Raw genomic sequence first — 13,915 nt, 5'->3', positions numbered from 1 at the left:
ATAGTTCTTTTTTTTATGTAGACTTTTTTATAGTAAATGTATATTAAAGAAAGTATTATTTCTTATACTATCGTAGATCAAGAGAATTAATTTATACAATTACAAATATTTCTCTTCACTATATTAAATATTATTTGATTTCATTTCTATTAAATAATTAATTCACGAAAATTAATGCTATTGTATTGTAAGCAGAAAATATGTTTCTTCCTTCTTAAGTAGCTCTTTAACAAATTTCTGTCAAAAGCATTATTTTATCATTATATATTTGCATTGTAATGAATACGTTGCAGTGTTAATAATTTTATTTATAGCAGAGAGCGTAACACAGTACTTATCTGATGATTCTGTTGATGAAACACGAATCACAATGGCTTTTCTTGCTCTTTTCCCTACTTATGTTTACACGTCAAATTTATCAGTTTTGCATCTACGATTTAGGTAAGAGAACGCAGTGCTCGCAGCGTACCTATGGGTCAATCGCGAGCCTCGCGTTCATCCTTGAGCGCCGGGACGCCGGACAGCCTTAGCGACAACGAAAGTTCCTTCAAGATATCTACTAGGAAAACCAGCACGCCTTATAGATCCACCGTGACGCCCGGTAAGCTATCTAAATTACAATTTGGAAGCAATTACCGATCAAAATAATTTACCATGTTGCGATGTCCACAGGTGGTAGCCGTCCATCTAGCAGGCCAGCCTCAAGACCTGCCTCCCGACCTGCCAGCAGACCGAGTAGCCGACCCGCATCGAGACAAGGAAGCAAGCCACCCAGTCGATATGGATCAACGCAGTCTTTGGATGGTACGAATAAATTCATGGGTAGCTTTTATATTTTTTTTTATATAGGATAAAATGATGTAATATGTCCCTAAACATTTGTTTAAATTAATATAAAATACACTTGTGATAGACAGATCTTGTTGGGCAAATTTAAAAAGATTTATTAATATTACTAGTATTACATCATGTTACTCTATTTTATCTTATGGCTTTTTTTCGCCCTAGTTAAATTAATTTTCAAAACGCTAATCTAACGTTGTCGTAGATGATTCGATGACTCCGAGTCGCATTCCCCGAAGGGCCGTCGTGGGTGGTTCCAGCAATACACCGACATCCAGTAGACACAACAGTATATCTGGTAGAAAACTTATGACCCCGGTGAACGGTTCGAGTTCACGACCTCGTACCCCGACAGGATTGATTAGTCCCGCCAGCGGGGTGCCTTCCAGGTTTGTAACTCGCGAGACACTTATTTTTCATCGAATTACGTCTAAAACAGATCACGGACTAACTCGCATCAGTGTGTTTAATAGAAACATACATGATCGATTATCATAACGTTTGCATTAACGATAATCGAGCATCTAGTATCATCTCATCCTACATTAAACTGATAGCGATGGTTCGAGGAATGTTCGATATGTTATTTTTCCCTAATCAAGGATTTATTTACTGAATGAATTTTCCTTCTTTTTATTTTTATTCTTTATTGTTTTTTTTTCTTAAACTTTAGTATTATACGTACCACGTAAAAAACCGTCAATATATATAAAATATTAATAAGTATTAATAAATGAAGAACCGAAGTTCTCAAATTCGTGATGCGATGTCATTACATATCGATTGATCGAACCTCATTATTACATCTCGTGTTAACCATTTATTACTAACGTTCGATTATAATATTTCAATAATCATTAACGGATCTGGTTAACAACCATTTTTTAGGTTCGGCTCAATCCATAGAGCTTCAAGCATTCCAACCCTGACTGGTGTCGGAACACCTATCAGGTAAAGCAAATTAACGAATCGACAATTTCGAATAAAACTGGCTCGGGAAAGTTAATTCTTGCGGCTTTCGCTTTGCGCTTTGCATTCTGCCTTTATCATTCTATTTTTTATTTCGCTTGTTTATAAAAATTACAGTAATAAGCAAAATGCAAAGCGCAATATATTTGAAATGCTGCAAGGTATTTTATGGTGTAGGGTATCGCTTTCTATACAAAACACGTGGTGACGGTGATACATTTAAACTCATTCTTTTGTTTGATTTCAATAATCCTTGATCGCATCTTCTTTTCATTTTGGTTCTTCTCAATTCTTCATCATATCTTCTTTTCGTTTTGGTTCTTCATTTCTGTTTCTTTATTTGTTTAATTTTCGTGTGAAGTAGAAAGAGATTCTTTTGTTGTACACTTATATACAATATATAGAGTGTCACTAAAAACCCTCTTATATATCTTCATAAATATTAATCTTACACAAAAATGTTTAAAGTAAAAGTTAAATAATTTGGAAAGGCTATAGTCGTCTTAGTTTCTTTTATTAAATGGAAGCGCCAAAAAGTTTCGCAAATTATATTTTTTTTAATGGAATTACTAATTTATTTATGAAATCGATTCTTTGCAATATTCGACATAAAAAGTTAAGTAAAGGATACAATGATCAAAAATTGAAATATTGATGAGATATTTTATACTTTAATTTACTACTTTAATTTATACTATTTATACTTTGATAATTTTATGTAAAATTATGAAATATCTTCTAAAATATTCAATTTCAAATTATTTTATTTCAATACTTTTATGCATCAAATAATAGGAGAATTAATGTAAAGAAAATATATAATTTTTAAGAAAAGCTGCTAATTGCAAATATATTTGTGAAGATATTTTGGAAGGCAGTAAAATCAGATATTTATGAAGATATTTGAAAAAAGATAATTTCTAGTGACTCACTCTGTATATATATTTCGTGCAATAAAATGATGTTTGATTTCGATTGCTCGTTGATGCCTTAGCCGCTCTAGGATACCCGTGTATGTGGGAGTGGATATAAAATCTCCTCAGTCGACCACCAGCAATATGTCGACTCAAAGCAACCATTCTACGATTTCTACCGATTCCACTGGGTATGGCTGAACCTTGGGCTTTTACATGTGTAACCAGTTTTTCGTTTCTTCTTACACTCGTTTCGTCCTTACGAATGTATTGTTTTTCGTTTTCTGGATTTCTCACAATTGACACCATTATTATTAAACCATTATTATATCTATCTGCCATTAATATTCAGTTGTGCACTTTGCATTATTATATCGCTTAGTTTTTTCGGTCATTTCACAAAAACAGTTTGCTTGATCTAATGATATCCTGTCGAGAATGCAACGAAAAATTTAACAAGTATAATTATTTCGATGTTACCGCTTTCACTTACAAGTTTCATGAATTGCTTGCGTGTGTATGTATGTTATCCTGATCGTTTTGTACTTGTCAATACTAACAACATTTTCTTTCACAATGTCAGGAGCAGCTCCGTGTGTACAAATTCGGCAACTAACATACCAACAGCCATTAAACAAGCTAGGTAATATTCATTCACAAATTGTCTTCTTTTGATTCTGAAAAAAAAAAAAGGTACATACATCTCGATACCGATTTTTGCATATTCGAGCGGCTTCAACGGTGTTGAGAGATAAAACGCACGTGGATGCGCGTGTGTGCACCGGCTTATGTATATCGTGATCGTTTGTTTCAGGGTACGCACACCGTCCAGTGGATCCAGCACACCGCTACCGCCGTCCTCGAAATTGTCGAGGAAGCCCTCCGGAGCCTCCGACACATCCGTGTCGGGAACAACGCCGAGTACACGAAAGGGAAAACCCACACCGATCGAACAGCGCGCGCCGTTTCGATTATAAGCTTATTAACGAATACGCGTAGCTTATGAAAAATCTGCGTTGTATATGTTATATATATATATATATATATATATATATATATATATATATATATACTTATATATGTATATTGTATGCCTGAGCGAAAATTATATAAATATAAACGTCCCCGCAAATTTATAAAGATGACCGCATGGTATTACAGGGAATAGTTACGGGAATAGTTGTGTACGATGAGAGGATAGTGCGTGTGTAATATACGAATGCCAAATTTGACTTGATTAAAATTTCATAAGCAAAATGATGATACCTAGAAATAACGATATGATCTTTATATTTCGTTGAGTTTCATCAAGTATGCTGAATGCCATTAAAAATTATATACAATATACCAATGAGTATTTGATACTCTCTTAGGGGGTAAGGGGGATCACAGACAGTTGGGGAAATGTATTTATTTTGTGCCCGCGTTATAAAGTGCTTGAAGCATATATCTAGTTTTTAATAATCCATAACACAGTGACATAAATTATTGTTACAAATACCTAAAACTTGGTATTACCGAGAGTGCAGGGTAATGCTCTATAACTGAAAATATTTAGGCGAGATATCAGTAATATCGTCGCTGACTTTTCTCGATAAGGACAATACTATATTGAAAAGATTCTAACATAAAAAAAAAAGAAATCGGCGATATATATGTATTATAATTACGCTTATATTGTGTTTTTGAAGTATAATTAGTTGCCTGTAACTACTTTTATATAATAGCATAGTTTGCTCATTTGTCGCACGCATAGCTTTGCGTGTTTTATATATCGTGTACCATCGAGATTATTTCTCGATGAGATTTTTGACTTCTGATATTGAGCAAATTGTACACACTTGAAGACATTAATTTATTCAATATTTTCGCTTGACTTATATATTTGTATTAGTTATATGACGTTATTAACGTCTAATACGCATTTGTTAAAAAAAAAGAAAATAAAAATAAGGGTATGCGCGCGTTTTTAGATTATGATTCGACATTTATTTTTGTTATCCGTTTCGCAAATGGAATCGTAAATGTTCGGTCAATCTTATATTTTTATCAAATTCAAATAAATATAATTTTTTTTTATTCAGATTAAATATAATTTTATTTTTTTTTTTGTTACATATATGACCAGTGGAGAGAACCATTAAGTTTATGAATCATAAATAAGTCATAAATTTTAAATGGCTATAAAATTTTGTTTAAGATTAATATATTGAGAAATATTTTGTATTTATGTTCTTGCGAAACGGAATATTTCATGGTTTTGTAAAAAAAAACTATAATAGTAATCAAATCTAATTTATGATTATGCATAAGTTTAATCTTCGAGCGGTTGCATCTAAAAAGCGCAATTTTATTCTAACTATTATAATTCTTCTTTTAAATAGATCTTTTATATGTCAATTTTTATGCTTGTCTTTCAAGCATTGTAATATATTATTACACATATAATCGAAATTGTATAATATTACATTATAAAGTATTACTTAAATAATACATTTCGATGGCGAATATATGAAACAAAAAAGTCGAATCATCTGTGCATCCGCTTCAAGATTAACTTGCGAATCGCTTTTTGTTACACATTTGCGAATCGATTAATTAATGATTAATAATAATTGAAAAATAATTATTATGTAGTTGTAATTATAGGACTATAATTCAGTTATATAATTAATTATGTTATTAATTATGGAATTAATCATATAATTCTACACAATAATTATTAATGATTTATAATCGATTAACGCGAGAGATTTAAGAGTTCGAAGGAACATACCTAACAGCGTTGAAATATTAAGAGAGAAAATTGTGCGAATGATAACCAAGTAAAATATATTCCGTTGCGTGAGGTGGCCTGTTAGGTGACGGGTAGAAAAAAAAACTCTGAAAAAAGACATTTCCATTTTTTTTTACAAATATATACTTTTAGATGCGATTAATAATTAACGAGATGTGACTCGCTGCCTCTTATCAATATTACGTAAATGCGATTAATCTTATTAACAACTTCTCATGCGATACGATTTTTTGTTTCTTTTCGACATACCGAGAAGTGCTGTATCAACGTTATAATAATAATAATAATAATGCAGTGACAAAGAAAAATATAACAGGTACACGCACACACATGACATATTTCAATGAAGACTCTCGACCCGTTTCTCTTTAATTTTTCATTTCCTAAACGAGTGTTGGACACACATCGTGTAAAAATGTATATATAATATTTTAACGTGTGCGCGCATATTTTTTTCAAGTTTGTATTTTCTGATTCAAGTCGCGTATGCTGTCGTCAGGATACGAATCTTGCCGTTGATTACATGTCGATGCCTATATCAAGCATTACTATTTACAATTAGTTACATTTTGCGAGAACGGATAGGGTTTTCCCAAAACGAGGATAACGTGCCAACTCAATTCCTTTAGTGTTAACTGGCAAACGCATATGTATAATATATCAAGCAGATACATTTCGGGAGGATCTCGTGGAAGAGACGGCAGCTTTATGCATGCTTCGCTAATAAGGCTTATCAAATATCTCTCGTTGCGGTGCTCCTGTGACTTGTAATTTGTACGAAGTTACAATCTTACGTCTCTAAACGAATTTTATGCACTTTTTACACCATGGATTACGGTTTTGAAATGCGTAAAAAGGCTCCTCCATTGTAATGCTGATCATTGTAATCGGTGATATAAATGCGTTTTTGTCGAGTGCTGGGGCGAGACACTGGGAATGTCGGTGGTACGTGTAAGAGAGAAATCACTGTCAAAAAATGTGTAAAGTATCAAAATAGTGTTTATCATACAGCTCTATATTGTGTGTATTTCTCTCACATCCTTCCTTCTTTGATTTAATCGGCCTTAAATTCAGATTTTTAATAAAACATATGATATAATAATTAATGTAATAATTATTGCACATTATTACACGATGCCACAGCTCTTTGGAATTTTTCAATAATACATAAGATATCTAGAGATGTAAATAATATATTTCAAGTTTAAAAAAGCATATAATAACAATATAAAAAATAGACCGCTCGCATAGTCATTTTATCCAATAAATTATATTATTATCATTTTTCATCAGATATTGCTTTGAGTGAACATTTAATTTCTTCATATTCAGGATATGAAACAATATTTCACAGTACTTGATGGACTCACCGCATCCAGATCAGCAATTGAACCAAGAAGAACTGGATTAACTGTGTAATCCGTGTATTAGACAAAGGAAATATTAAAGAATATTAAAAAAAAAAGAAAACTGATGAAACTTAATATTGCAAAATATTTTTTGGATTATAGTCTTTCATAAATATGAACTAGTAATTAAAGAGGTTTTTTGGAATATTACAATATATAAAATTATTATTTATATCCCATCTAAAAATATCTTCTTTTGATAAATTATGATTTTAAAGATATTTTTGTAATCGTGCCTTTAACCCGTGAAGATTTAATGGAAGAAACTCGCAAGAAACTCAAAAACAAATCCGATGTCGTGAGATTTTAATTTTACTCCCATGACATCGGATTTATTTTTGAGTTTCTTGCGAGCTTCTTCCATCCGTTCTTTTCGTATTCGCTGTTGTTCCCTTCTCCAGAAGGCAAGCCATAGGTTGAAGAAATCGTAAGGTTCCGCGGTTTTCATTGTGGCGCCTTTCGGAACGAACTGATAAAATCGCATTACGGCCTTCAATCTGTTTTTAAAGAATAACTCTTCTTTTTCGTTTGCCAATTCGATATTCGCCCTCGCTACAAACGAATTCACTTTCTCCTTAAATACCTTGGACATAGTTGGATCCTCTTCCACGACATTGTTACACTTTTTCGCGCATGCTAACAAATTCAAACAAATTAATTTCACTTATATCAGAATATTTTTACATATTATGTAACTGTACGAAATATAGAATCGTATCAAGGCATAAATTTTTTTATCGATGTAGATAACGTATATATATTTTACGTTAAAAATTTTAAGTGACGTTATTATGCCATATATTTGATATTTTAAATTAATATCACTTACTCTGTAATTTCTTTTCCAATGTGGTGCTTTTTATCCTGAGATAGTTTTGCATTGACAACATAGTGCGACCGGGTGATCCTGGGTACGTTTGACTTTACGTCTTTCAGTTTGCAAAGGATATCCTTTCGGAGAAATGTTTTATACAGGATAACCATATGAGAATAAATTCCGATTGATCGATAGAAATATTAGGATACTCTACTTCGTGAGCAGCGATCTCTGCTATCTCCTTCCCTGTAGGTTTCTAAAAATTAGGAAACGAAGACAGATGTTTGTAGATTTTGAATAGAAATTAAGGATGTTTTGTACCTATTTTCAAAATATTGAGAATTTAATGAAAATTGTACAAAATGTCCTTACATATGTTTAGAATCTTCAGTACAATTTTTAAATCAACTCACTAAAACGTTTAAAAGTTATAAAGATTCTAATTTGCATGTGTGCGAATTAACATGTGTTCTTACGGGAAACGTATAACCACGTCGATTCAAATGACAAAAACACATGGAAATAATATTCAGAATTTGTTTAAAATTTGCAAAAGTTTAGATACAGAGGAAATATTTGGTCAAATAATATTATATAAGTACTAACTGATTAAAAAGATATTAAATATAATTCAATGAAGTTAGTCATATATCCGTCACAAGGCGAAATTCTCTGCCAAAAGTTAATCATTTCGATTAACAAAATTCGGAATATGTTAGTAAAAACGCAATAAATATTTAAAAATACATCTCTGTAGCTAAGATCAAAAAGCGAGTCGGAACGCAATCAGTCGAATAGTGAATTAAATATTTATATATACCAAACGAAAAGATGAATCGGAATGTAATCGTTCGATTAATTGATTAAATACTTATATATACCGAACGAAAAGATGAATCGGAATGCAATCGTTCGATTAATTAATTAAATATTTATATATATAAATATAAATATTTATATATATATATATATATATATATACATATATATATATATATATATATATATATATATATATAACGAATTAATCGAACAAATGCATTCCGATTCATCTTTTCGTTTGATATATATGAATATTAAATTCACTATTCGACAGATTGCATTCCGACTCGCCTTTTTATTCGATATATATAAATATTTAATTAATTAATCGAACGATTGCATTCTGATTCATCTTTTCGTTCGGTATATATAAGTATTTAATCAATAAATCGAACGATTCCGTTCGGCCTGCCATTTTACTCGCCGCGTTACAGTGAATATCGCGCGAGAGAGGCAGGCAACATGCGCGGCGTCGTGCACGATTTCGACCGTCCGCGCACAGACGAAAACGGCCTATTTATATCTCGACTTCCGGACGCGATAGCGATTTCGTTCTTTTTGCATAAAATTCTACACCATTTCGCGGTACTACCTTTTAAATCTTGTCCCGATCGCCCGAGGAGCGGCTGACTTACAGTGAATATTCCAAATCTGCTTCTTGGACTCCCACTTAAGTGTATTAGAAGCGCGCGGCGACGAGAGTCGTCCCACTGTAATCCGATACTACGAGCGCGACGAATCGGTGGACGGGTCGCTCTCCGAAACATGATGGTGGTTTGCGATATATCGCGATTGTTCCGTGATACATCAATCGTTCATAATTAATTAATTTAAAATAAAATATACTTCTATAATTTAAAATGTCGCGTGTATATATAGTATGCAAAATATTTCGGCAGAGAATTATCAATTAATATCATATGTTTGGCCTTGACGACGTATAGCAAGCGGCTATACATATGTCATAGCTTTGCCATCATTCACACGGTGACACTCGAATATAGAAAAATATTTAACAACATGATAATTAAGTAAAGAGCATTAAGAGCCCACAAACCAATTCGTTTCTTATAATTTATATTATCAGGAGAATATATTTTGCGAGGAGGTCGATGATGCGTTGATGACCTCTTCACAAATCATGTTCTCCTAATAACGCAAGCGTGAAAATTTTCGAAAATTCGTTTCTTATTATTTTATATTATCAGGAGAATATATTTTGCGAGGAGGTCGATGATTTTTTTTTTTTTTTTGTTTAACGACGGGGAAAATGCATTACGCACACCCCCCCGAAGTGTGTACGGCGCACCAAGGGAGGGTAGTGTTGGACTCCCCGGCCCTTAGGAGAGAGCTAGCCCCTCTCCCAGGTGTGCAATGCCGGGTATACCAACTAAAAACCCCGTCGAGCAGACTCACGTGCTGCTATCGCCCTGCCTCCAGGAAACGGAAACCATAATTTCTGAAGGCAGGGCAGCCCGGCCCAATTAAGGGCCCCACCTCGAGGAGGTCGATGATGCGTTGATGACCTCTTTACAAATCATGTTCTCCTAATAACGCAAGCGTGAAAATTTTCGAAAATTCGTTTCTTATTATTTTATATTATCAGGAGAATATATTTTGCGAGGAGGTCGATGATGCGTTGATGACCTCTTTACAAATCATGTTCTCCTAATAACGCAAGCGCGAAAATTTTCGAAAATTCGTTTCTTATAATTTATATTATCAAAAGAATATATTGTGCGAGGAGGTCGATGATGCGTTGATGACCTCTTTACAAATCATGTTCTCCTAATAACGCAAACGCGAAAATTTTCGAAAATTCGTTTCTTATAATTTATATGATCAGGAGAATATATTTTGCGCGGAGGTCGATGATGCGTTGATGACCTCTTTACAGATCATGTTCTCCTAATAACGCAAGCGCGAAAATTTCCGAAAATTCGTTTCTTATTATTTTATATTATCAGGAGAATATATTTTGCGAGGAGGTCGATGATGCGTTGATGACCTCTTTACAAATCATGTTCTCCTAATAACGCAAACGCGAAAATTTTCGAAAATTCGTTTCTTATTATTTTATATTATCAGGAGAATATATTTTGCGAGGAGGTCGATGATGCGTTGATGACCTCTTTACAAATCATGTTCTCCTAATAACGCAAGCGTGAAAATTTTCGAAAATTCGTTTCTTATAATTTATATTATCAGGAGAATATATTGTGCGAGGAGGTCGATGATGCGTTGATGACTTCTTTACAAATCATGTTCTCCTAATAACGCAAACGTGAAAATTTTCGAAAATTCGTTTCTTATAATTTATATGATCAGGAGAATATATTGTGCGAGGAGGTCGATGATGCGTTGATGACCTCTTTACAAATCATGTTCTCCTAATAACGCAAACGTAAAAATTTTCGAAAATTCGTTTCTTATAATTTATATGATCAGGAGAATATATTGTGCGAGGAGGTCGATGATGCGTTGATGACCTCTTTACAAATCATGTTCTCCTAATAACGCAAACGTAAAAATTTTCGAAAATTCGTTTCTTATAATTTATATGATCAGGAGAATATATTTTGCGAGGAGGTCGATGATGCGTTGATGACTTCTTTAGAAATCATGTTCTCCTAATAACGCAAACGTAAAAATTTTCGAAAATTCGTTTCTTATAATTTATATGATCAGGAGAATATATTTTGCGAGGAGGTCGATGATGCGTTGATGACTTCTTTAGAAATCATGTTCTCCTAATAACGCAAACGTGAAAATTTTCGAAAATTCGTTTCTTATAATTTATATTATCAAGAGAATATATTTTGCGAGGAGGTCGATGATGCATTGATGACCTCTTTACAAATCATGTTCTCCTAATAACGCAAACGCGAAAATTTTCGAAAATTCGTTTCTTATTATTTTATATTATCAGGAGAATATATTTTGCGAGGAGGTCGATGATGCGTTGATGATCTCTTTACAAATCATGTTCTCCTAATAACGCAAGCGTGAAAATTTTCGAAAATTCGTTTCTTATAATTTATATTATCAGGAGAATATATTGTGCGAGGAGGTCGATGATGCGTTGATGACCTTTTTGCAAATCATGTTCTCCTAATAACGCAAACGTGAAAATTTTCGAAAATTCGTTTCTTATAATTTATATGATCAGGAGAATATATTGTGCGAGGAGGTCGATGATGCGTTGATGACCTCTTTACAAATCATGTTCTCCTAATAACGCAAACGTAAAAATTTTCGAAAATTCGTTTCTTATAATTTATATGATCAGGAGAATATATTTTGCGAGGAGGTCGATGATGCGTTGATGACTTCTTTACAAATCATGTTCTCCTAATAACGCAAGCGTGGAAATTTTCGAAAATTCGTTTCTTATTATTTTATATTATCAGGAGAATATATTTTGCGAGGAGGTCGATGATGCGTTGATGACCTCTTTACAAATCATGTTCTCCTAATAACGCAAGCGTGAAAATTTTCGAAAATTCGTTTCTTATTATTTTATATTATCAGGAAAATATATTTTGCGAAGAGGTCGAAGATGCGTTGATGACCTCTTTACAAATCATGTTCTCCTAATAACGCAAGCGTGAAAATTTTCGAAAATTCGTTTCTTATTATTTTATATTATCAGGAGAATATATTTTGCGAGGAGGTCGATGACGCGTTGATGACCTCTTTACAAATCATGTTTTCCTAATAACGCAATCGTGAAAATTTTCGAAAATTCGATTCTTATAATTTATATTATCAGGAGAATATATTTTGCGAGGAGGTCGATGATGCGTTGATGACCTCTTCACAAATCATGTTCTCCTAATAACGCAAGCGTGAAAATTTTCGAAAATTCGTTTCTTATTATTTTATATTATCAGGAGAATATATTTTGCGAGGAGGTCGATGATTTTTTTTTTTTTTTGTTTAACGACGGGGAAAATGCATTACGCACACCCCCCCGAGGTGTGTACGGCGCACCAAGGGAGGGTAGTGTTGGACTCCCCGGCCCTTAGGAGAGAGCTAGCCCCTCTCCCAGGTGTGCAATGCCGGGTATACCAACTAAAAACCCCGTCGAGCAGACTCACGTGCTGCTATCGCCCTGCCTCCAGGAAACGGAAACCATAATTTCTGAAGGCAGGGCAGCCCGGCCCAATTAAGGGCCCCACCTCGAGGAGGTCGATGATGCGTTGATGACCTCTTTACAAATCATGTTCTCCTAATAACGCAAGCGTGAAAATTTTCGAAAATTCGTTTCTTATTATTTTATATTATCAGGAGAATATATTTTGCGAGGAGGTCGATGATGCGTTGATGACCTCTTTACAAATCATGTTCTCCTAATAACGCAAGCGCGAAAATTTTCGAAAATTCGTTTCTTATAATTTATATTATCAAAAGAATATATTGTGCGAGGAGGTCGATGATGCGTTGATGACCTCTTTACAAATCATGTTCTCCTAATAACGCAAACGCGAAAATTTTCGAAAATTCGTTTCTTATAATTTATATGATCAGGAGAATATATTTTGCGCGGAGGTCGATGATGCGTTGATGACCTCTTTACAGATCATGTTCTCCTAATAACGCAAGCGCGAAAATTTCCGAAAATTCGTTTCTTATTATTTTATATTATCAGGAGAATATATTTTGCGAGGAGGTCGATGATGCGTTGATGACCTCTTTACGAATCATGTTCTCCTAATAACGCAAACGCGAAAATTTTCCAAAATTCGTTTCTTATTATTTTATATTATCAGGAGAATATATTTTGCGAGGAGGTCGATGATGCGTTGATGACCTCTTTACAAATCATGTTCTCCTAATAACGCAAGCGTGAAAATTTTCGAAAATTCGTTTCTTATTATTTTATATTATCAGGAGAATATATTTTGCGAGGAGGTCGAAGATGCGTTGATGACCTCCTTTCAAATCATGTTCTCCTAATAACGCAAGCGTGAAAATTTTCGAAAATTCGTTTCTTATTATTTTATATTATCAGGGGAATATATTTTGCGAGGAGGTCGAAGATGCGTTGATAACCTCTTTTCAAATCATGTTCTCCTAATAACGCAAGCGTGAAAATTTTCGAAAATTCGTTTCTTATTATTTTATATTATCAGGAGAATATATTTTGCGAGGAGGTCGATGATGCGTTGATGACCTCTTTACAAATCATGTTCTCTTAATAACGCAAGCGTGAAAATTTTCGAAAATTCGTTTCTTATTATTTTATATTATCAGGAGAATATATTTTGCGAGGAGGTCGATGATGCGTTGATGACCTCTTTACAAATCATGTTCTCCTAATAACGCAAGCGTGAAAATTTTC

At 33.4% G+C, this 13,915-nt stretch overlaps 1 protein-coding gene across 37 annotated transcripts in view; it reads left to right on the top strand.

Moving 5' to 3' along the window:
- The window catches only part of LOC105256527 (microtubule-actin cross-linking factor 1), a 129,288-nt gene extending 122,749 nt beyond the window's left edge, over window positions 1–6,539 (top strand). For 30 of the 37 annotated variants that reach the window (XM_011266507.3, XM_020029160.2, XM_020029159.2 and 27 more), the window contains 7 exons: window positions 442–601; window positions 673–804; window positions 1,049–1,232; window positions 1,732–1,794; window positions 2,807–2,917; window positions 3,310–3,369; window positions 3,541–6,539. In XM_011266507.3, coding sequence (XP_011264809.2) covers window positions 442–601; window positions 673–804; window positions 1,049–1,232; window positions 1,732–1,794; window positions 2,807–2,917; window positions 3,310–3,369; window positions 3,541–3,703 — 873 coding nt within the window. In that variant the 3' untranslated portion in view covers window positions 3,704–6,539. The remainder of the gene's footprint in view (window positions 1–441; window positions 602–672; window positions 805–1,048; window positions 1,233–1,731; window positions 1,795–2,806; window positions 2,918–3,309; window positions 3,370–3,540) is intronic. The other 7 variants (XM_011266502.3, XM_011266510.3, XM_011266499.3 and 4 more) reach the window with 7 other exon arrangements.
- The last annotated feature ends 7,376 nt before the right edge of the window (window positions 6,540–13,915 follow it).

This window comes from Camponotus floridanus, unplaced genomic scaffold (assembly GCF_003227725.1).
Source record: "Camponotus floridanus strain SB8 unplaced genomic scaffold, Cflo_v7.5 scaffold75, whole genome shotgun sequence".
Classification (NCBI taxonomy): domain Eukaryota; kingdom Metazoa; phylum Arthropoda; class Insecta; order Hymenoptera; family Formicidae; genus Camponotus; species Camponotus floridanus.
This window is presented reverse-complemented; position numbering and strand designations above follow the sequence as displayed.